This window comes from Marmota monax, unplaced genomic scaffold (genome assembly GCF_021218885.2).
Source record: "Marmota monax isolate L192 unplaced genomic scaffold, Marmota_monax_Labrador192_F-V1.1 WCK01_AAM20220418_F8-fsc00004, whole genome shotgun sequence".
NCBI lineage: Eukaryota > Metazoa > Chordata > Mammalia > Rodentia > Sciuridae > Marmota > Marmota monax.
Window position 1 is genome coordinate 33,196,630 of NW_026692881.1, and position 24,245 is coordinate 33,220,874.

Here is a 24,245-nt window from a genome sequence, read left to right on the forward strand (position 1 = left end):
AAAACTTAAGTCAAAAAGAGAGCCATATCCTGTATACTGTTCTGCAACTGTTTTCACTTAAGATTTTATGGCTGCTAGTTAACCATTTCTCCATTGGTAGACCTTTAGAATATACTAGTTATTTTACAAGTTATTTTATTATTATTAAAAGTCTCCAGAAAACATCTTCTATATATTTTGGGATTCTTGTGCGTTTTATAGAATAAATTTCTGGAAATAAAATTGCTGGATCAGACAGTATATATATTTAAAGTTGACCTACCACTTTGTTGCTCCCAAAAAAGAGCACACGCAGTTCACACTGCCAGGAACAATGGAAACTGGGTTCATTTCCCGACATTTACCAATGCTGTCTGTATTTAGTATTCACATTTGCCTATATACAGGTAAAAACTAGTTTTCTATTTCATTTATTTATTAACAAGGCTGTAACCTCATATTTATTGGCTATTTATACATTCTCTTTTGTGAATTTACCCAGTGTTTCCTTATTGGATTTATTGTATTCTTTACATATTTTTGGTTTTCATGTTGCTGGTATATTCTCCTGGGTAGTCTTTTTTTTTTTTTTTTTTTTTTAACCTTATATTGTCAGTGGCATACTGGCTTAAAATTTTTTTTTTTTGACTTAAAATTTTTGTTATTACATCTATCCATATTTTCCTTTATGCCCTCTGCTTTTTATGTTGTGCTTGAAAAGTCACGTCCCAACCTGTGATTATGGAAACATTAAGTTGTTTTTTTCTAAAAATTGAGGGAAAAAATTAGATTATAATATGTCTAGAATTTATTTTCTCTATAATTAATGAGATGTAGAGAGCTAATGTATGGCCCCCATATATCCCAGAGACATTGGATAATTATCTAATACCCTTGGGGATATAGTTATCCCAATACCATTGATAGAAAAGTCCATATTCACCATAGTGGTATGGTTAGTGTATCTTAGATTTCTCAGTGGACTTAGATCTTTGTCTGGGCCATCAGTCCTGTTCTGTTGAGTCAGTTACCTGTTTCTACTCCAGTTCCACAGTTTTAATTGCTATGTAGAATGTATTTTGCTCTCCGGTGGGGCAAATTCTTCTTTATCATTAGTTTCCAAATTTTTTCTTTGTATTTACTCTTCCAAATGAACTTTAGAATTAATATGTCAGATTTTGATTGAGATTATTGAGTATATATATTAACTTGGGGAGAATTGACGTCTTTACAATGTTGAATCTTGCCATTCAGCAACATGATACATATCTCCATTTATTCAGATTTTCTTTTACAAATTTCAGCAGTTTTATAATGTTCAGTATGCTGGTTTTATTTATTTCTTTTAAAATTATTCTAGACATTTAAAATACTTTTATAAATATAGGGCCATGTTTTCATTGTATATTCTAATCGGTTATTGCAAATGTATAGAAAAGCTATTAATGCCATTGATTTAAATAATTCTCTAATCCCAAGTTTATATTACAAGTGGAATTTTAATTTCATAGGAAAAATTAATGTTTGAGTAGATTAATTTCTAGGCATGGTTGTAGAATAATTCTAAAACTTAATTTCAAATAAATCATTAAAAATCACATTATGATTCTAATATATAATTAACCTAAGTTTTTCCCTTTTATTCATTATCACAGGTTATTATTAACTTGGTAGACCAGGCAGGAAGAGAGAAGATTATTGGGGATGCTTACCTTAAACAAGTGCTGCTCTTTAACAACTCACAGCTCACTTACGTTTCCTTTGACTTCCATGAGCATTGGTAAGATGCTTTCCTGAGATAAGTTTTCAGCAGTTGCAGTGTTATTGATAGATGCTGCCACAAGGACTTTTGTTTCTCCTTTCATTGCTGGGAAGAAAAAATTTTGTTAGGGAAAGAGTGTCATTTGTTTTAATTTTCATATGGACCTTATTTTGGCTAAAATAATATTTTAGTTAACTGTTCTGTTCTAAAATGACAGAGACTTAAGAGTTTCATTTTTGCTTTGATAATACCAGTTGAAGAGCATTTCCTTTCTGCTTAGGTCTAGCCTAGCAGAAACAACAGAGTTTCCTTATTAAAAAATCACCTTCTCATACTCTATTAGTCACACTCTGTCCCTATGGACTAACTTAACTATAGAGTCTGCTCTGGAAAATGGCAATTGGTGAGTCTGTTGAAGGTGTCTTTAATTTGTGCATTCTGAAAGCAAGGTGTTTTGGGTGTTCTTTGGATTTTCTTTGTTTTTTGTTGTTGTTGTTGCTGATGTTTTGTTTTGCCATACTCCTGGCTCTAACTTGGGTTAATTTGCCTAGATATTGGAGATTTGGTGGTGAGGGAAGCTTCTGATATGTGTAATATGTTTCGGTATTTTCTTTAGGTGTGCTTTCTTTCATAATGCAGATTAGTTATAAACAGTTATAAAATTAGCTATGTAATACATTGTTGTAGTAACACATATACATGTAATAACAATTGCTTTTATATCTTAATTAAGTTTATTTTTATTTTCTTTCTTTCACATGGATTTTAGCCGAGGAATGAAGTTTGAGAATGTTCAAACCCTAACAGATGCCATTTATGACATTATTCTTGACATGAAATGGTGTTGGTAGGTATTTCATAAGAAGGTATTCTGAAAAACGCTCTGTCATGTGAAATCATTTGTCTAGTACAACTGAACTTTAAAATAATAGCATCATCCTAAGAAAGCATTTTTGTTTTGTTTATTTTGCTTCCCAATTCCTATTCTCCTTTTTAAGACAATATTGTTGATCAATAGGCAGTGTTAGCTTTGAACAGGGAACAGATGTCAGGTGGTTGGGCAAAATGAAGCAAAATGCTCTGTAACTATTCTTTAAGGACATCCATTTATTCCTTTTCATGCTCTCTGGTACACATTTTCTCCTTCTCACCATCTCTAACATGGGAGAGAAGATTTAGAGGTACTCAATTTTCAGGCAATTCAAAATTAACAGAGAAGGAAAATGATTTTCAGCTACAGGAGGTAAATGTAGGAAGAAAAAAAAATGGCTTAAAGGACAGGAGAGAACGTTCGATTCGATTTTAAGTCTAAACAGGTGGCCAGAGAAATTAGAGGAACAAGGCATGCTGCATGACTCCTCACTAGGCGGTAAAGTAGGTTAGTCTGTTCCAGATAGTGTAGATGCATTTCTACTTTGAATCGAAAGGGGAGGAAGGAGATGGTGTTAAAAGTGCTCTCTGTTTTCAGCTCTGCCTAGTAGTTAGTAGTTATATGATTTGTGACAAATCACTCTTTCTCTGTACCTCAGTTTTGCTGTGTTTTCTAAAATGGGGATAATTTTGTCACTGTCAACTTACTGTGTAAATTAACAACATTGTCTATAAAAGACTCAGTAATTCCTGGCACATAATGATATTCCAAGAACATTGCTAATTAATGCTGCTCTATTATTGTTATACTTTAAAGAATTGTGGTTTTTGAGCCAGGCATGGTGGTCCACACCTGTAATCCCAGCAGCTCTGGAGGCTGAGGCAGGAGGATTGTGGGTTCAAAGCCAGTCTCAGCAAAAGTGAGGCACTGAGCAACTCAGTGAGACCCTTTCTCTAAATAAAATTAAAAAATAAGGCTGGGGATGTGGCTCAGTGGTCAAGTGCCCCTGAGTTCAATCCCTGGTACCTCCCCCGCAAAAAAATTGTTTTTAGAAAAATGTATTAAAGTATTTCAAATTGTAAAATAGTCCTATACTGTTTTTGAAAAGGGTTGATCAAGCTGGGGTAATATGTAAACAAGAAGGGATTTTTCGAGTTAATTGCATGGACTGTCTGGATCGCACCAATGTGGTCCAAGCTGCCATCGCACGAGTGGTCATGGAACAGCAGGTAACTTGGAGTCCATTCATTTCATTCTAAATAATCATTTTTAAATTTTTTTTATGTATAAATAAACAATGAAATATTTTTTCAAATTCCAGATGTTCTATGGAACATTTATAGAATACAAACATCCCTGTTGCTTTAAAACTTGAAAACCACAAACTTTATTAGAAATAAGTTGAATAAAGTGGCTACCCTTCTATCCTAGCCCTATGGGTGGCAGCTATTTCCTTCATTGTTTTCCATCATCTCTCTTACCTCAGTGTTCCATTTTAGATCTCTCAGTCCTCCAACACCCAAATAATAAAGTTCCTATATTATATAAATTCCTAAAGTGAATGAATTTGAAAATTAAATCCCCATAGTGAGCCAGGTATGGTGGTATATGCCTATAATCCCAGCTACTCAGGAGGCTGAGGCAGGAGGATCTCAGTTCAGAGGCCAGCATGTGTGAGGCCCTGCATACTTACTGGTACTGCAGAAAGTAAATAAATAATTACCTAAGTGAAAATACCTAGCATGGTTTCTAGATTTTTGTGTTTTGTTTTTCGTGATACAACCTTGTGACTGAATCTTTATCTTATGTAGTGTTTGAATAGCCAGGCTTCTGAATTTAAGCCTGGCTCTATCACATGCTAGGTTTTGACTCTACCATAGACCTTAACCTCTCCAAACCTTAATATTGTCATATTTTAATAAAAGTATTGATGTATATAGTGTTTTGATGAGTAAATGAGATAATTCATGTGAAAAAACTCTTAGAACTCTAGAGTAGAATTCACATTTACTGGGCACTCACTACTCTGCTGTTGTTAATATTATTTTTCCTTGTGCTTTTCTGATATTTAGTTTTATTTTGTAGGCAAATTTAAAACAAAGAATTTAACATATAATAGTGTTAGACAATACATTAAAAATTATAACAAATGCAAGAGGTCCTAGGTTCAAATTCCTGACAAGCCCTGCCCCCCCATGAAAATTATAATAAAATATATGGATATTTCCTTATATTTATTCAACTATAGTAATTCATAAAGCTGTATTTTAACAGTGTTTTATTTTAAAATGTCAGAAAAAATTTTTAAAATGTAAGGGTCCTAAATTTTATGTCAATATGTTTCCTTTTTATACAGTACACATTTGATGCTATGGTTTCTAGGCTCATATAAATCTAACAATGTGTTCTTTTTAGCTGAAAAAATTAGGTGTGATGCTCCCGGAGCAGCCATTACCTGTGAAGTGTAATCGAATCTACCAGATAATGTGGGCTAACAATGGTGACTCCATTAGCAGACAGTATGCTGGGACAGCTGCTCTGAAGGTGAATGTGTGCAGCAAGCAATTATGGATTGTTCTGTGGGATGCAGATTAGACTATGATTTAAAATCAACTTTGTTTTTGAGAGAGAGTTATCTAGACTACAGATGACAGGTCTGTATAGTTTATTCCCTTCTGGAATGTTTGGCTAAGGCAGAGGTCATTCATTCAAATTCCTACAGCTACCAGGTAATGTGACTCAAGCAGGTTTTCATTAGATCAGAGGCAGAAGTAGACTGAGGAGAGCATTTACTGTTCCTGGAGGGGGCCAGTCCACTGTTTCCTTAGGAGGCCCTCTGTTGCTATATCTTTGTTTTTCAAGGGAGCCTAGAAATCTGGAATTTTCTGTGAATGGATTTTAAAACTGGGTAGAGATAAAGCAAAGCATATCTATTGGCAGAACTTGGTCTCTATTATGATAATTTGTCTTTGCTGAATTTGAATTCTAATCCTAAACTCTGTGACCTTGGGTAAGTCACTTAGTTTCTGTCTCATTTGCAGTAAGACTAGGCATATTGTAAAAGGTCATCATGGAAATAGACTTAAATGCTTTTTTTTTTTTTTTTTTTTTTTTTTTTTTTATTGTTGGCTGTTCAAAACATTACATAGTTCTTGATATATCATATTTCACACTTTGATTCAAGTGGGTTATGAGCTCCCATTTTTACCCCATATACAGATTGCAGAATCACATCAGTTACACATCCATTGATTTACATATTGCCATACTAGTGTCTGTTGTGTTCTGCTGCCTTTCCTATCCTCTACTATCCCCCCTCCCCACCTCTCCCCTCGACTTAAATGCTTGTAAGAATTTAGAACATTCCCTAACACATAGTAAGTGCTGGAGAAGTACTTTATTATTTTCTGTTGTAAGTCTTTGACAATCTCATATAGCTAGTCTTCATAAAATTTTAAATGTAAATATATTCTCTGGAAACCAAATGCTGCCTTTGTGTGTATTGCTCTTTGTGGGCAATAGGAAGTAGTCAAATTTGTTAAATTAGGTTTTTGTTAATTTTCCTTCAAGGTAATAGTTCATCTCAGGATATTTCTTTTAAGGGCTTAACAAGCATCACATAGTCCATCTTTTTGGTTGAATGATAAATATAAAAATTAGCTTTAGAAGTTCTTGTACATTTTATTATTTAAAGAATGTAGTGCTGGGATTGTGGCTCAGCGGTGGGATTGTGGCCCAGCACGGGTGGGACCCGGGACCCAGGTTCGATCCTCAGCACCATATGAAAATAAAGACATTGTGTTGTGTCCATCTACACCTAAAAAATAAATAAATATTTAAAAACAAAAAAAGAATAGGACTGCTCCCCCACCCCATTTTATTTTAAACTTCTTTGGGATTCATGTTTATGTCTTCTGTAATAGTTATTGCTTTACAAATATTCCCCAAGAATGGCCTGATTAGGAGCATGGTCCTTAAATTTCAGTTTAAGGATGAGGCCTGTATTTGAGATTGTCTTGGCTAGAAAGAGGGATTGGAATGGGAAAAGAAAGAATGTATCTTTCTTGCATTAAGAGTAAGTTACTGCCTCTCTAAGGATCTTCTCTGCCATGTTTGTTGTGAAAAACATAAGTTTAAACCCTTTTTGGATTGTTGTACATGTGCAGTGATCCACGGAAATCGTGGTCTTCCCTTTCTACTCATCTACCCATATGCACACACTGGTTAAATTCTGTTATAATAAATTCTAGGGAACTATCCACATTTTCCACTTCAGAAATTTGGTTTTTGAATATCATACCAAAATCTTGAAAATCTTTTGTTTTGGCCTTTGTTATATTATTGACTTTGGCGTGTCAATTCTAGAAATTCTACGAATTACCAAGGAGGACTTTACCCTAAAATACCAACTAAGTATGAAAACTGGTGCCACAAATAGCATATTTAATTATTTGACATGCTTGAGTCAGTCAAATACTAATAAATACCTTAACTGCACTATTTGAAAATTATTAAAGTTAGGATTTGGAAATTATAGAAGTCTTTATAATTCTAGTCTTGAAATGAAAGCCCAGAATTGATTTTGAGAATATTTTATGTTTGAATAAATTGTCAAAATGGCTTTTTCTTTTAACAGGGTGACTTTACAAGAACAGGGGAAAGGAAATTAGCAGGAGTTATGAAAGATGGAGTTAACTCAGCAAATAGGTATTACCTCAATCGGTTTAAGGATGCTTATAGGCAAGCTGTTATAGGTAAGGAATATAAATGTTTTTTTCCCCTCAAAATTTATTATATTCTTTCCTCAAAAGTTTACTCTGTGAGTAAAAATTTTACATAAATCAACTTCATTAACACAACTCATGTTTTGTAATATACTTGTGTTTCTATATTGAACCTCCTACCCAATAAATCAGATTTAAATTTTTTTAAGATTTAGAATTTGACTGATATTTTTGGCTTGAGAAACAAAAGAAAACGTCTACTTTCATACATATATGTCAGTTTGCTACTCCTGTAACATAAAGCAAAGTTGAAGCTCCTGGAGTGTGGAATAAGTTGCTTAAAACCTCAACAACTAAAAACTTCATATTTTGTTTGTTTTCCCATTACTCAAGGCTAAGTGATAACCAGATTGTTTTTTTTCCCCCATTAAAGCATTTGTCAAATGTTCTTGTGATGGACAAATACATCATCTTCTTCCATAAACATGGTTTAACAAGTTAGTAGAGTATCAGATTTGGACAGCATCCTTACCAATTCATCATTATTTAGAAGAGGAAATAGGAAGGTAGATTGTACAATAGAATATATGCATTGACATGTCTTTAATTTTTATAAAATTAAGGATTTAAAATGAGGAATTTTAAAGGAAAATTAAGGCTTATGGTAAATGCAGAGTGTTTTGGATTAGAATCAAATGCAGGGGCTGGGGTTGTGGCTCAGTGGTAGAATTCTAATCCTCACACCAAGCACGTGTGAGGAGCTGGGTTCAAGCCTCAGCACCACATAAAAATAAATAAAGGTACTGTGTACAACTACAATTTAAAAAAATTTAAAAAAAGAATCAAATGCAACATAGCTTACCTGTGGTTTCTGAGAATCTTTTTATCCCCTCCCCCTCTTTTTTTAACCAAATTCTTTTTTTTTTTTTTTTTTTTTAAGCACACATGAAATACCAGGGCCTAGACAATAGCCAATTGGGAATTAGAGAATTCTGGTATAAAGAAATTTGATTCATTTGCCAGAGTGGAGGTGGGAGGTGGTTCGAGCTATGCTATGACTAGAGAATTTGATTTTAGCAGTTTATTGCGTCTACTGGTTGATATAGCAACCCAGCTTCTGTCATCCTCTCAATTTAACTGTCCATCTCACCAGCTTCATCCTGATTCTGACACTTGTTTTCTTCAAGGTATAGAGATGGAGGCCAGTAGAAGTTCTGATTTGTTGCTTCCCTTTGTAGGGCTAGTGGTTCTTTCCCAGAGATATCTCAGGGCTCACTGTCCTAAATTTCTTTACAGGAATGAGATTGTAATGATTTATTTAAGCTTCAGCAGCATAGCATGCCCCTTCAGGAGGAAGTTAGCTTGTCTATACAAATCTTTGACCATATTTTAAAATTGGTTTTTCTTTTTAGTATCAAGTCATAGGAGTTTTTTAAATATTGGGTATACAAGTCCCTTATCAGATAATGTGTCATAAATATTCCCCTCTTTCTTTGGTTGTCTTTTTCACTTTCATGATAATGCCCTTTGAAACACAAAAGTTTTAAATTTTGATGATTGTCACATTTTTTCTTTTGTTGTTTATGATTTTGGTGCCATATCTAAAAAATCTTGCCCAAGTAAAGATTATAAAGATTTATGTTTATGTATTCTTCTTAGAGTTTTAGGTCTTACTTAGCTTATTGATAATAGATATTAACCCTTCTACCCTAGATTTGATGCAAGGCATTCCAGTGACAGAAGATCTTTATTCCATATTTACTAAGGAGAAAGAGCATGAAGCTTTGCATAAGGAAAATCAGAGAAGCCACCAGGAACTAATTAGTCAGCTCTTACAAAGTTACATGAAGTTACTACTGCCTGATGATGAGAAATTCCATGGGGGCTGGGCACTCATTGATTGTGATCCCAGGTGAGTTGAAATGGTGTCCTGATGAGTAACCTGCTTAACCTGATGTTGGTAAGTTGTCACAGTTAATGCTAGCTGTGGGCGTGGATGCATGATGCATGGCAATTTTTAGTACAGGACTGCTGCTGAAGTACTAACTTAAGATACTCACAGTGCCTGGGGATGTGGCTCAAGCAGTAGCGTGCTTGCCTGGCATGTGCGGGGTGCTGGGTTCGATCCTCAGCACCACATAAAAATAAAAGATGTTGTGTCCACCGAAAACTAAAAATAAATATTAAATAAAAAAAAGATACAGTGGGTGCAAAATTAAGGGAGTGCTAAAAAACTCAGTAATTAAAATAAGTATTTTAATACAAATTTGATTTTTAAAAATTGATATTGGCCACGAGGCACAGTGGTGGCACACTCCTATAATCCTAGAGGCTTAGGAGGCTGAAACAGGAGGATTGTGAGTTCAAATCCAGCCTCAGCAACTTGTGAGGCGCTAAGCAACTCAGACCCTGTCTCTAAATAAAATACAAAATAGGTCTGGGGATGTGGCTTAGTGGCCGAGTGCCCCTGAGTTCAATCCCTGTTACCAAAAAAAAAAAAAAAAAATTGATATTGGCCAACTGCAGCCTGCAGCTGGCAGTGTGGATCCTGCCTTGCCATCTCCAGAGTTTAGGTTTATTGTATTGATGCATATAAGTGAGTGCAATAAGAGGTACAAGTGATGCTTATTATTTTTATTGGATATAAAGTGGTCCTAGCCTTTCATCAAATAAATAGGCTGACTAATACTTGACATTTTTTTAAACAAAAAGCATCCAGTTTCAAGTGGTTCTTCAAAATATCAGTGAATAGCAGAATCTAAATTGATCTACCAAATTGCTTGCTTTTACGCAAATCTAAAATGGTAATCTTCAATATTATAAAATCAAAAACATTTTAGGAAATTCTAGGCCAAGCTCTGAGAATAAAGCATTCTAGATTTTATCTTGTACATTTCATGTAATTTTAATAAAAGGGACATTAAATATGCTTCAAAGCACAATCAAATGAAGATAGTATTTACATATATTAACATTAATAAAAAGTAACATTGACTTACTTCATAGACAAAACTTCCATGACGTTAATGTCATGGAAGATTTCATTTTGATAGTAAATACTCTATGTATGGATAGAATTTGCATACCTTTAAAGTGAGGTGAGGTTTTTCTCACACATCTTAGCAAAAAATTTGTGTTCTTTTAAGCCATTTGTTTAAAAAATATATTTTGGTACCAAAAAATATAAAATATATATGTATATGTGTTTACATACATACATATTTTAATTTTTATACTAGGATTGAAACCCAGGGTTAGTTTTATATTTCATGATGGACAATGTAGTCTTAAGTTTATTTATTCTGTCCTTATTGCTGTCTTGTTTGTAGGACTGTGTGTCTGGCGGTCACAGACAGGGGAATAGTAATCTCTGTATACTCATTAAGTCACAGGATACTTCATGCTTGTAACTCTGTCACTGTGATCTCAGGCTGAGCTTTTTGTTGAGTTGGCCTTTTAGTTGTATTTTCTTTTAATATATATATATATATTTAGTTGTAGATGGACACAATACCTTTGTTTATTTTTATGTGGTACTGAGGATCAAACCCAGCGCCTCACACGTGCGAGGCAAGCACTCCATTGCTGAGCCACAATTCCAGCCCCCTTTTAGTTGTATTTTGCTTCTTGTTCTACTTCTTCATTCTTTTGTTTTAGGGTATATTCAGGTGTGGGCCTCTTGCTGAGTTTCCTGACTAGTTTCTAGTTTGTCCTTAGATTGCCTTCTCTTCCTCAGATGTTATTACATGATATATTTGTCCTCTAATTCTTCCTCAGGTGGTTGGTTATCAAGTGATGCAAAGTATCCTTTGCCATTTTTACTTGCCAAAGCTTCTACTGCCATCCTCGTTCTCATCTTCTTCCTTGTGTACAAAATAGGCCCATCTGTATCACAATCTTTGGTAACTCTGGAATTGGTAACCTTTGGAATATTGAAAGACTCTGGATCTCCCATCAACCCAAGAATCATCAGCTGAGATGCTACCTTCCTTGTCTTATTGGTTGTAAAAGTTTGTGTTTTCTCCACTAACATGGAGCCAGTGCCTGATGGAGAGTGGTTCTGTTAGCTCTTTGATCCAGAGAAGCTGCCTCAGGTCTAAGGCAAAGGTGTGCAGGGGAGTCCCACTGCTAACCAGGACAGCGTTAGTGTCTGAGGGAATGACATGTTGATTCTCAAGGCCCTGCAGCTAAAGTTTGAGACTCTCCAGAAGAATCTCCTCTAAGGCTGACTATGCCAGACTGGCTGTATCTCACAATGGTTGAAGCACTGGCCACGTGCCGGGTATTTTGGCCTTTGTGTGTTCCTGTTCTTATTGTTTTGCTGGAAACTGCTTCTGTTGAAGCTTTGGGATAGGATGAGATGGATGGAGCAGGTGGTGAGGCTGATACTTTGAAGGTGGTGGCTTCTCAGATCATGTTTTAGCTTCTTGGCTTGGATAGAAGGAAAGGGTATGTCTATCAGAAGTCATGATATTTCTTTTTAATAAAGAGAGGCACTAAATCACTCTGTGGCTTACTCCAACATGAACCCCTTTTGGAAGCTCAGGAAATATGGGGGATGGAGTGGTCTACAATTCATATAAGTTGAATAATACTTTTTGTGACTGGTTGATCTCACATGTTTTTGGAGTTTATCCACATTGTGGCATAAACCTCATTTTTTCAAGTAACTGAACAGCATTCCATTGTATGGATATACACAACTTTTGGATTATCTCCACATTTTGGCTATTACAGTGTTGCATGAACATTTGTATTCAAGCTTTTGTTTGCACATATTTTCAGTTCATTTGAGTGTATATTTTGGCATAGAATTGCCAGCTCATTTGGTAATCCCGTTTGACTTTTGAGAAGCTGCCAAAATATTTTCCACAGTGGCTGTGCTACTTCATGCTTACACCAGCATGTATGAGGGTTCCAATTTCTCCAGACTTGACCAACACTTATTTTCCCCTTTTAAAAAGATTTTTTGTCATCCTAGTGTATTTAAAGTAAGATATACCTTTTTTAGCTTTGATTTGCATTTCCCTAATGACAAATGTTGAGGATTTTTTTTTTCTTGTGCTTGTTGGCTCTTTTTGTATCTTCCTTAGGGGAAAAAAATGTCATTCGAATTCATTGCCTATTTTTAAATTGAAACGTTTATATTTTTATTAAGTTGTAAATAAAGTTTTACCAAGATCTGGGTGGGGATTAGGGTCAGGCAAACAAGGAAGGATTGTACAAATGCAGAAACCCTTACTGTCTTAATTTTTTGATGTCTTAGTCATATTTTTACAGTAATTTTGATTTTTAAAAGTACTGCATTAATCCTGTGTTATCCCCTTAATTATGCGTGAGACAGTGCCTCCCTCGCCAAACTGCAGTCACTGCCGCAGCATAGTTGCTGCAAGCCGTGGCTGGCGGGAGCCCGGGGCTGCGGCGCTTTTCCGCCTGGGCCCTGTGGGAGCTGTCCAGCGCACCAGGGCCATTTCGTACAGCCCCTGCACATAAGGGCTGACCTCTCAGGCCTTTTGTGTCCTTTCCCGCCTCCAGCTGTTGCAGCACAGTCTGGCGATAATGGGAAAGAGGACCTTAAATTTGAGAGGAAAGTACAGGTATGTCCTTCAGCCACTCTACAAAGCCAAGTGTGTAGCGGTTCTATTCAGCTCGCCCTCTGGACACTCAAGGCCACTGCCCCTACCAGGTTTCGTTGAGTGATTAGCCATGGGATAACCACTCTCCATCAGGCCTATTGCTGGGTCAGATACGGCCGAGGTCCGCTGCTCGCCGACCGTTGCAAAGGCGCGAGCCAAGTATCGCGGGAGCCGACCACCCAGCGCCCTTCCCCCACCGGGCCGGGGTCCGTGCCCTCCATGGAGGGCGCTGGATGCGCCGAGCAAGGCGCGCATGCGCACTGCCAATCAGCCACTGCCGGAAGTGGGCGGCCGGAAACCAGACGTGTCCCCTGGGCGTGACTTGGCGCGGCCGCATAGCAGTTGCCGCATTCGCTGCAGGCGCGAGCTAGGGTGCAGGTGGCTCCAGACTGAGCTTCGAGACATCGACGGACAGACGGACGGACGGACCGACTGACAATGCCGCGCTCCCACCGGCCTCCACCAACCGCGCAGCGGGCTGCCGCCGCCAATGCGGCCGAGCCCAAGTCTGAAGGCGTTCTTGCCATGACTTTTAAGATTTTTCTCCTTTTTGCAGGACTTATGGTTAAAGTTCCTGTGGGGTTATATTTTTCCTGTAAATTACTCCTTTTCCAGAGCCTGATGTTAATGTCCCCTGAAGACAGCGCCTTCTATGCGACTATTGTCGCGGTGGTTGGGCTGCATGTGGTGCTGGCGATTTTTGTCTTCATAGTGTGGAAGGAGGGTTTGCCTCAGTGGCGGGAAAACAAAAATGAATAGAGCAGCATCCTCAGGGCTGCAGATGTGGGGGGTGGGGAAGCACCTAAGGGGTCTTTCTTTTTCTTTCTTGTTCGTATTAAAAGTGCTTTTTTTTTTTTTAATGGGGTAAGGGTGGGTGGGGAGGGAAATTAAGTATTTACTGCAGTTAAGACTTCAGTAAAAATGCGGGTGGGGGGAGGGCCGACATTTTTCGACCGCCTATTATGTGCCAAGTGCTTTTCATTAAGGACATAATGTTTTAGACTGAGGATCATGTTTGCCTGATGTAAATATTAATGCCAAATTAGGAAGATAGGATGAAAGTAATCTCTGTAATTAGTAGAGTAGAATTTATTTCATATAAAAATATGTGTCGTGACGTATTTTTTGGGCTTGGCTCAAGCAACAATTTTCTGAATGCACGTAAGTATCAATGCATAAAATGAAATCGCATATTACTGTGTTATGCGGTATTATTCTCAATGAAGCTCCCTGGATCGTTGAATATGTGGTTTTCTTTTTCCCATTCATTGGATAATGCTCAAATTTTGGCTCTTAGAATCAATCTGTTTTATCGGGTTCTGGCATCTTATTCTTCCTCATTGTGTTCTTCAGTTTATTAGGCGAAAATTGAGGTGCATTTGTTGTTTTAGATGACTGCTAGAGTCATGCCGCAGCAAGGTGCCGCGGATGTGGAAGACTGCAGTTGAAGATGTTAGTAAATCCCTCAGTACCCATTAAACAATGACCTCATTCTTACGCAGATTAAGTAGTGGCTTAAGTTCGTTCCATCTACGAATCTTTTTTCCGCTATTGTTTTCCATTTGCTTTTCCACTGGCGTTTTTATAAGATCTAGCGATTTTGTTTTGAAATCTTAAGACAGAAATGTCCACTCTTCCAGTGGAATTTAGAGACTAGTTATGAGAATGCACCACCTTTTGATCATGGAAAGCCTGTTGATATTAGATTAATATTTTTATATTTTCACATTCTTCCTATTGTCAGAAATTTGTAGATTTTCTACTTTGACCGTTTCCTTATTAATTTTACGAGATACATTTTACTATGATTTTGATTTAATGGTCCATCAACACTCATCTGGTTTGTAACTTGTATTTTTTATTTTTATTTTAATCTATAGTGAGAAAATAGAATGTAGCTTGGATTTGTTTCATTTTGGCACATAAATGTTATATTTATGTAAAACTCTTTGAAGAGATGTATTCTATAGGAGTGTAAAATATCTTAAATGTATAGTGTTGTTTTGAATGTTAGACAATGAGGTAATCTATGATTCCTCTGTCTTACATTTTCCTATCTTCCCACTAACCGCCTACCACCTCCCCCCCCAATTATCCTGTTTTCCCTGAGGACTCCTCCTTTTCCCCTTTTCTGGCTACTTCTCTTTGAGAAAGAACTTCTCCTCAGATCAGTCCTTCTTTCCACCTCCCCCACTTCCCAAATCTGTTTTTTCTTATTGCTTTAAAATTTTCCAAATGCATTGATTGCATTACATTTAACTCCAAATTGTTTTTCTTTTGTTTACCTGGCTAGTCTTTTGTCATAATGACTCTGCTGTGGGAATATGCTTGACCAAAAATGCAGATGAAGATATTTAATTACCTGTGTCATGTTTGTTTAGCCTCATTGATGCTACTCATAGAGATGTGGATGTGCTGCTACTGCTTTCTAACTCTGCCTACTACGTGGCCTAGTAAGTTGCTTTATTCGTTTTGAGCTTTCAATTTTCTTTTTAAATTTGGAAAAAAAAATTTTTTAGAATTCATAGCAAAAAATGTTAAAGAATCTGATTTTTATTATTATAAAATTTCATTGAAATATTTTTCAGTTTGAAAAATTTAAGAATTATTAATCTGTTTTTTAAGAGTCACACAGTGTTTTTTTAGCTTAGTATTATCTGTGTAGCTCCCAGATTTTCATATACTCCATTTTGTATCAGCATACCATATAAAGCATTTTCCCCATTGTTAGGTATCGAATTACCTCCAGATTTTCGCTACTATGAATGATGTTAGCTATTCATATACAGATAACTTGTATGTATATGTCCCTGTGCACACATATCAGCTTCTCTTTGATCAAGAGGATATGTGAAATTATGTGACTTTTGAGGTTCATTGTCAGATCCATTCCCAGAAAGACTACCAATTAACAATGCCAGTTGCAAAATAAAAGTATTTTATTATTTCCTCATGCTCTAGCAGAATTGAGTTTTAATTTATATTTTCTAAATAAATATTTACTTATTTTTGGCTTTGTTAGAATTATGTTTTTAGTCCTCATTTCAGATGCCTGTTGGTATAAATCACATGGAATTTTCATCTGCTGAAATATTTCTAAGTAGTTTTGAGTGTTCTGCCTTCATTTTAGGTTAGGTTTTAGATTTTGTTTTTTAAAATTTTTGTAACATAATTTTTTTTTGCCTTGTAATTGGTTTCTTTTTTAGTTTAAGATCTATAAGCCAAATTTCTTTAGCTGTTAAACTATATGTGTTATTCTTGTTTAGAAAATATTTCTTATGTTTTAACTCTACTCCGAACTATTGTGCTAGGGAAGATTTTATTTTAACTGCATGTAGTAGTTTGCTAGTTATATTTGGCTTGTTGGCTGAAAAATGCTTTTAATTGTAATCTTTTTTTCCTCCCTCTTTCTAGTTATGATGATGAAGTTGATAAAGTAAGCCAATATCAACGATTGAGTCTAGAAGGCCTGGAAAAAATAGAAATAGGTAAATTTTAACATACTAACCAACTCTGTTGCTTCCAAGTGTAGGTCAGATTATTTTAAGTGACCGGTAGAGTAAGTATCTGGTAGAAACCAGAAGAGGATATTTCAAGTAGTCTTTGTCTTTAGACTTCTTTTCTAGTCTTAGAGAGTAGTGATAGATACAGTCTGATAATATTAACTGGGTTTCTATTATTTTTGCCTTGTGAAGATAACACCAGGGATCAAGTTTAAATAATTGAGACTGAAAGAGTTTTTATATGTCATCAAATCAAAAGGTCACGATAAGCTTGTCTTTTGCACATTCTCATTTAGATTATGAAAACTTGTTACCTACCTAGTTGATGAATGTTTTGTTGATCTTTTGAAGTGACAGAGGAAAGTGAATGTCATGTGAAAGGTATAACTTTACATGTATTCATTTGGGTTTTTAGGTCCTGAACCCACACTCTTTGGTAAACCAAAGTTCTCCTGCATGCGACTGCACTACAGATATAAAGAAGCAAGTGGTTATTTCCATACACTGAGAGCTGTAATGCGTAATCCAGAAGAAGATGGAAAAGGTAAAAAAGAGGAAGATATAAAAAATATTCAGCAGTGGGCTTGATATATTCTATTCTTCTGAGTCCAAATGGAATTGGGGACATTGCCTACAGTGTAGTGGTCCAGCATTGTGATCTGAGATCTTTAAATACGAACTCTGTTCCTAGGATCACAGGGAGTTTCTTTGAATGGATTCTCTATATCTTATGTTAAATTTTGTTTTAGAACATTTTAAATTAGTGGGGGGACTAGTGAACAAGTAGCAATTTTTAAACCTGTTTTTAAGTGCATGACCACAGATTTTAGTCAAGCTTGTATGAATTTGAGCAGCTTTATTTTTAGTATGTTTTGTATGTTTTTGGAGATGTTAAGTGGTTATATTTGGGTTTCAGATACCCTTCAGTGCATTGCAGAGATGCTTCAGATAACCAAGCAGGCTATGGGATTGGATGTACCTATAATTGAGAAAAAACTTGAGAGGTGAGCATACCACTTCTAAGATTTTCTTCCAAGAATAAAGACATTATTATCCATATTTAAAGGTATGTCCAAGGGAGGAATGGGGGAAACCACATTTAAATTTCTTATGTAGCTCTCATATTTCTATTGGACAGTGTTATTTTATTGTCAAATCCCAAGAAGTTATTTTGGCTTATCAATTAAAGGATGCAGTTTTCATAGAATCAGAATCAATTTAAATAAGCAAATCATCTTCATTTATTAGAATGGTGATACTGGATTCCATGGACAGTTGACATTTTTCTTTTCTAATTTATAGGAAGAGCAGTAAACCTCACGAAGACATCATTGGTATCAGATCTCAAAACCAAGGCTCTTTGGCCCAGGGGAAGAATTTTTTAATGAGCAAATTTTCATCTCTAAATCAAAAAGTGAAGCAGACCAAATCCAATGTAAATATTGGCAACCTTCGAAAGTTAGGAAACTTCACGAAACCTGAAATGAAAGTTAACTTTCTAAAACCAAATTTAAAAGTCAATCTTTGGAAATCAGATAGTAGTCTTGAGACTTTGGAACACTCAGGAGTGATGGACAATAAGGTCCAGGCAGAGTCTGATGGGGACATGTCTTCAGATAATGACTCATACCACTCTGATGAATTCCTTACAAATTCCAAGTCTGATGAAGACAGGCAGCTAGCTAATTCTTTAGAGAGTGTAGGGCCAGTAGATTATGTTCTTCCTAGTTGTGGTATTATTGCTTCAGCACCTCGATTAGGCAGTCGATCCCAGTCTATCAGCAGCACTGATGTTAGCATTCATGCTCTTTCAGACATTACTGTTGCTCATGGAAGTGGGCTTGGAAAAGGCCGGGTGTCTCCTTTGAAAAAAAGTCCTTCTGCTGACAATATACATATATTGACTGGTTTTGCCAAGCCTGTGGATATTTATTGCCACAGATTTGTGCAAGACGCACAAAACAAAATGACGGAGCTATCAGAGATTAGGTGTGTGTCTCAGCAAGCTAGTGAGGAAGGAAATCATATGAGCAATCAGGTTTCTAATGAAGAAACCAAATCAGAATCAGCAGAACTAATCCCTTCTCGACCATCTCAATTAGATGTGTCTTTTTCTGCAACAGGCCCACAGTTTTTGTCAGTTGAACCAGTGCACTCTGCTATATTTCAAAAGACCCCTGGTTCTGGTTCAGGCATGTTGGAACTTGAGTCAGGGCTTCATGTAACTCCTTCTCCTTCAGAGAGCAGTAGCAGCAGAGCAGTCTCTCCCTTTGCAAAAATTCGCAGTTCCATGGTCCAGGTTGCTAGTATTACACAAGCTGGGTTAACCCATGGCATAAACTTAGCAGTAGCTAAAGTTCAGAAGAGTCCTGCAGAGCCAGAAGTAGTTAACGAAGTCCAGCAAAAGGAACTTAAAAATATGTTTACACAATGCCAGACACGAATAATTCAGATTTAGATTTTGGCCACAAAGAAGCCTTTGGCTTTTATTTGAAAGTTCAAAAAGGAGTTTTCACATATTAGGCCATTTTAACTTGTATTACATCTTAATCTACGGATTACAAATTTTTGTTTCATTGGGAAGGGTTTTAAAGAAGTCTGAACCTGAGGTTTCCAAATTGGAGTCAAGGCTAGAAATCCAAAATCCTAGATTCTGTAGACCTGAACAGTTTATATTCTGTAACAGGTTACTTCAGAACAACTTGAACTGGTTTTTAAGAGGGAAAAGAGGAATGGACTCTAGGAAGCAGATATAAAGGTTAGACATTGACCCATTTAAAGGCTCAGCAGTTTTCTGTTGTCAGTTCATTCCTATGCATTACTTCTACAAGGTGGATCATACACTTTAGTTTTTAGTGACTTTAGTGTTCCAAGTGTGGAGAAACATCTGAATATTGAAAAAAATTGTTCAGTTGTGATGGCTTTTAATCATTTTCTAGGAAGTTGATTGAGGATTTTTGACACTGGTCAAGAAACATATTCTCATTTGGTCCTGATTTTTCCCACGTTCCAACTTAAATATATTCTGCCTATATTCCCCAAAATGTACACTTGCCAAGTATAATATAAACCTGTCTTGTCAATATGAATGGCATTATCTATTAAATTTAATTTTGCTCTGTTTTCAGGGATGTAAGAATATATTGGCTACTGGAAATTCTAGAAAGTTTTCAGATTTTAACCTTTTTCCGGGGGGGCATTCTTCAACATCTTGTGCAGACTGTTGCAACTATTGAAAATTTAGTCTGAAGCACAGCTTGTGCTGAAACTGGTTTTTTGACCATAACCCTGTCCACAAAGAACCGGGGCCTCTATATAACCCAAATAGTAAGAAAGCTACACAGCATATTCCAGCAAGTATTGGTTTCTCTGATATCTCAAAGTGAATCTCGGCTGAACATTATGTCTACTGTGACTTTAATAAGCATTCCACGTTTGTTATTTATTAGTTGTGTTTTTTTTTTTTTGAAGTGTCAAATCTTGTGACTATTAAAATAAAGTACCATTGTAATTTAAAATATTGTGTGAGTTCCTTGCATGACATTTGATCAAGGGTTTGATTTAAAGAATTCACAAGTGGTAAATTTGTTATAACTACATACTTATTCTGAGTGTTATTTCAGTTTTTTGAAGTATTCTCATGATTTTGAAAATGATGAAAGTGAATCAAACAGTACTTTTAAATTCCAAACATTCAAAACTGAATGCTTTATTCTGTTCTTACCAATTTGGTCTTGAAAATAATGTTCCACAACACAAGTAAAAATACAAGTCAAGATCAGGTGAGAAAATAAGCATATATAAGTTCCACAGAAATGAATTCCAAAGAGATTTTTTGAAAACTAAAGGCAATGTTTAAAACAAGGATATATAATGTCTGGATTAATAATCTTGCCTTTAATAAGAACAACAAATCTGAACGTGTGTGTTCCTAGGTAAGGGAGAGTGTGTAATCTGCCTGGGTGGGTCGTGGGCAGGAGAGCATTTGCACCACCTCCTGTACTTAAATTCACCTTGTAATGTGTTTCCAAGTGAACACAGGGCTTGTCCACATAGATCATATCTTACATAATTCATGAAAAACAGTCCAAGGTACTGATAATTGGGGAAGTTTTATTTCAAGGGAACGTTTCTGCAAGATCAAGCAAAATTATGATTTCTTTGGTAGATTATCATTTACATTGGCACAGTCAAGACACATGGAAACTAGGACAAAGATAATGTTTTTCATTCTCAGATTCAGTTGAGCCTTCATTTTATTTCTGAAAGTTGAAGGAAGGTGTAGTCTACCAGTTATAAAAATGAAAACCAGTTAGAATTCTAATATAAACATTATTTACATTAGTTTATAAAAATAGATTTAAATGTAGGAAAAGAACAACTAATTTTTACTTCCCTTCATTAGGCATATGAATTCCTTGACTTTTCAAGGCTGACCCTGTTGTCTTGGTTAAAATCAATGTCAACTAAGCCTTCCTTACATGAAAAAAATTTTAAGGACTCATTTAATTGATCTATTTTCAATGAGGTAAGTTACTAGATTTATATATACCATTGGTAGCTTAAAAAAGCATTCTAACCCTTCTAAAGACTCTTGTTGCCACAATGATACTATTTTGCTTTCTACATGTTAGTAATATTTCATTCCTTTAAAGATTTGTACATCAAAACCAATTGGTCTGGGGAAAACATAACCTTGCATTGGGCCTTTACAGGACTAGCAGATAATATTTCTTCATCCAGCACATTTGGAACTGATAAACTTCTATGTCTCAAAATCCAATCTTTAAAGTAACTAAATGCCATTTATTAGTTTTAAAATCCTCTTTTCTCTTCTGGGGATACAGTGCAGTGGTGCAGCTTGCCTAACAGAGGTAAGGCCCTACCTTCCATCTCAGCACCATTAAAAAAAAAAGTTTTTCCTAAAGAGTTATTTTTAAAAATATTTTTTAAGTCTACTTAACTTCATTAGGTTGTGTTCCCTTAAGTGAGTCCTATAAAATAGTAGTTTCCAAATGTACTGGGATGTAATGAGAAACATAAGGACAATATAGCGTTCTTCAAAAAGCTATATTTATTCCATTTAAAAGACTACCTCTTATTCTGAGATTGTCCTTTTATTAAAAAAAAAAAAAAAACTCAAATATATCCACAATGATTTCTTTCAGATTACTTGCCAAAATAAATTGACAACCCTGTCCCCAAATTTTCAGAATTTTACTGGTCCATAAAATGCAAAATCTGGGTACCAGTGCCATGTAAAAGGCTAGTTTTTCAAGCTGTTAATAACTGTTAGAATGTTTCTGTGGCCAAATATCTGGGAAATGATACTATAGGATTTCACCCGTGAATCTAGCAAGTATGTCCATTCACCAAACTTGGACTACTGAACATACGCAAATCCACTGTTAATTGGAAAGACATAGAAATCTCAAGAGCACAATCCCTCCAACTTTGAAATTACAACAATTTTCTTCAAATGAAGTTAATATTAGCATTTGAACAGAGTCTGGCCTATGACTTAGCTGCAGCTAAGGAAATATAGGTATAATCAGCAACATTTATCAATATTAAACTTTTAATATCAAATACATTTTTGTACACCATTACTAATTTATATCATTATAAAACAAAACTTCAAAAGTTCCATAAAATCAGTAAGGTAAAAGCCCTCACTGAGTATCGTATAAACTTCAGATGTCACCAGGCTTGATTTCAGGAAAAGTCATTGGGTTTTGATACAAATTATGTATAAAACTGTGGTATAAATGATATTTGAATTTTACAATAACGTGGCTACAGTTTGCCTGTTACTCCTCAAATAGGTATCAGAACTTTAAAGTTCATTTCCATTCACACATTTTTGCTGTTGAAGCCTGTTTCTTCTTAAAGACTCGAGCTGCTTTGCTCTTAGCCATCGTTCTCTTGACAGTGTCGTCTGCCCAGCACTGAGAGACAGAAACCTGGTTTGAAACAGAAACACATTTAAGTCTAAGAAAAAATTTAAGACCTAGGAATACTATTAAAAAAAAAGCGTCCAAGTGGTGCCACCTGTAATCCCAGCAGCTTTGGAGGCTAAGGCAGAGGATTGCGAGTTCAAAGCCAGTCTCAGCAACTTAGCGAGACCCTGTCTCTAAATAAAAAACAAAAAGGGCTAGGGATGTGGCTCAGAGGCCCTGAGTTCAATCTCGGGTACCAAAAAAAAAAAAAAAAAACCACACACACACAAAAAAACCCCCACAGTCCAGACGAAGACCACCTACACACAAGTCAAGAGCTAGGTTAGACCCCACAAGGAATTCCCGGAAGAGCAAGAATTGGAGGGTAGCTGGCTCTTTGAAGCTTAGAGGATAAGCAGCATTCCTGTTCCACTTATGAGGCAACTGTCCAAACAGAATTCCCCCCAATAATCCCTTCTTTAGAAGGCATTGTTTAAAAAGAAAAAAATTCTGCTGTTTTTAGAAGTCTGAGTTACTGCTAAATAAATGCACAGCTTTCAGAAAAAGCAATTATGAGCATATATACTACTCACCGCGCTACCACAAGCAGCTGGTGGAGGTCATCAGCAGTGATGCTCTGAGGGTCATTCTTTCGCATTTCCACAAAATCATCTTCAACTGCCTTTGTTGAAAGAGTAAATGTACTTTATAAGGTTCCTTTAAAACTCCCTTAAGTGTACTTTAAGACATAAGGTACTTGGTCCTTTGATTAATGTAAAAATGAGGATGTCAGCTCCACCTCTTAGACAAACAAGAATATAGATGGAAAAAAGGATGGAGAACTGAAATTTTACACACAGAAAAATGCTACTGATGAAAACATTCTAAACAAAATAAAATGAGAAGGTGAAACAAATTAGCAACTTGCATAACAACTGATGCCTTTGAATAGGGAAGAGTGACATCCATGAAAACTGCAGAAAGCAATGATCAGAATCCGCTTTTTCAAACCTCTGGAAATAAATGTGACCCTAGCAGCAATCTAGGGAACATTTATGAAGGAAAAAGAGGTGATTCTTGGTAAGAAAGATGAGCTTTGTGGCATTTTAACTTGCTTTACTCCCATATTCTACAATACAGGGGGCCCCCTGGTGATAGCTTCAAAAATGGCAGACTAGAGCACAGAACAGGGCCAGAGTTTCTTCAAAGCAGGGCTGCCAGAGAACTGTCATTATCTGACCTTTTTGGTGATTTCCTGGAAGACTCACCAATGGGGACATGGCTGAGTGGTAAAGTGCTTGCCTAGCACACGCAATGTGTTTGATCTTTAGAACCTCAAAAAGAGGGGGAAGGGGGATAGGATTGTGGCTCAGTGGTAGAGCACTTGCCTAGCATGCATGAGGGACTGGGATTGATCCTCAGCACTACATAAAAATAAAAACGAAATAAAGGTATTGTGTCCATCTACAACTAAAAGATATTTTTAAAATGTTTCTAAAACAAAGGGGGGGGGGGATAAATCTAAAAGCACTAACACAACAAACCCTAGAACCTAGTTTCTAAAACAGAGGTGCCACATTATGTTATTTGAAATATCTGATTATCAACAAAAATCAGATATGCAAAGATGAAGGTACACACAGCCCACAAACTGAGAATAAAAAGAGTCAAAAGAAACTGTCCCTGAAGAAACCCAAATATTAGACCCACTAGACAAACATTTTAAACTTGTTATTTTAAATATCTTCAGAGAAGTAAAAGAGACCATGTACAATGGTGCACTTTTACCTGCAGTCCAAAGAGAGTTCTAAATTGTGAGCCATTCTAAGTG

The 24,245-nt window shown here is 36.0% G+C and overlaps 2 protein-coding genes across 10 annotated transcripts in view; one reads left to right on the plus strand and one right to left on the minus strand.

The window, feature by feature from the left end:
- The window catches only part of Inpp5f (inositol polyphosphate-5-phosphatase F), an 87,059-nt gene extending 67,227 nt beyond the window's left edge, over positions 1-19,832 (plus strand). For 4 of the 7 annotated variants that reach the window (XM_046450277.2, XM_058581341.1, XM_058581340.1 and 1 more), the window contains 11 exons: positions 1,635-1,759; positions 2,511-2,588; positions 3,721-3,841; positions 5,028-5,156; positions 7,249-7,366; positions 9,050-9,248; positions 15,354-15,425; positions 16,387-16,460; positions 16,891-17,019; positions 17,392-17,479; positions 17,778-19,832. In XM_046450277.2, coding sequence (XP_046306233.1) covers positions 1,635-1,759; positions 2,511-2,588; positions 3,721-3,841; positions 5,028-5,156; positions 7,249-7,366; positions 9,050-9,248; positions 15,354-15,425; positions 16,387-16,460; positions 16,891-17,019; positions 17,392-17,479; positions 17,778-18,933 — 2,289 coding nt within the window. In that variant the 3' untranslated portion in view covers positions 18,934-19,832. Of the gene's footprint in view, positions 1-1,634; positions 1,760-2,510; positions 2,589-3,720; positions 3,842-5,027; positions 5,158-7,248; positions 7,367-9,049; positions 9,249-11,113; positions 13,836-15,353; positions 15,426-16,386; positions 16,461-16,890; positions 17,020-17,391; positions 17,480-17,777 lie in introns of those variants that run through there. The other 3 variants (XM_046450280.2, XM_046450281.2, XR_009227340.1) reach the window with 3 other exon arrangements.
- A 736-nt stretch (positions 19,833-20,568) lies between these two features.
- Positions 20,569-24,245, minus strand: part of Mcmbp (minichromosome maintenance complex binding protein) — a 38,752-nt gene continuing 35,075 nt past the window's right edge. For all 3 annotated transcript variants that reach the window (XM_058581344.1, XM_046450287.2, XM_046450286.2), the window contains 2 exons: positions 23,008-23,096; positions 20,569-22,438 (listed from right to left, as the gene is read on the minus strand). In XM_058581344.1, coding sequence (XP_058437327.1) covers positions 22,312-22,438; positions 23,008-23,096 — 216 coding nt within the window. In that variant the 3' untranslated portion in view covers positions 20,569-22,311. The remainder of the gene's footprint in view (positions 22,439-23,007; positions 23,097-24,245) is intronic.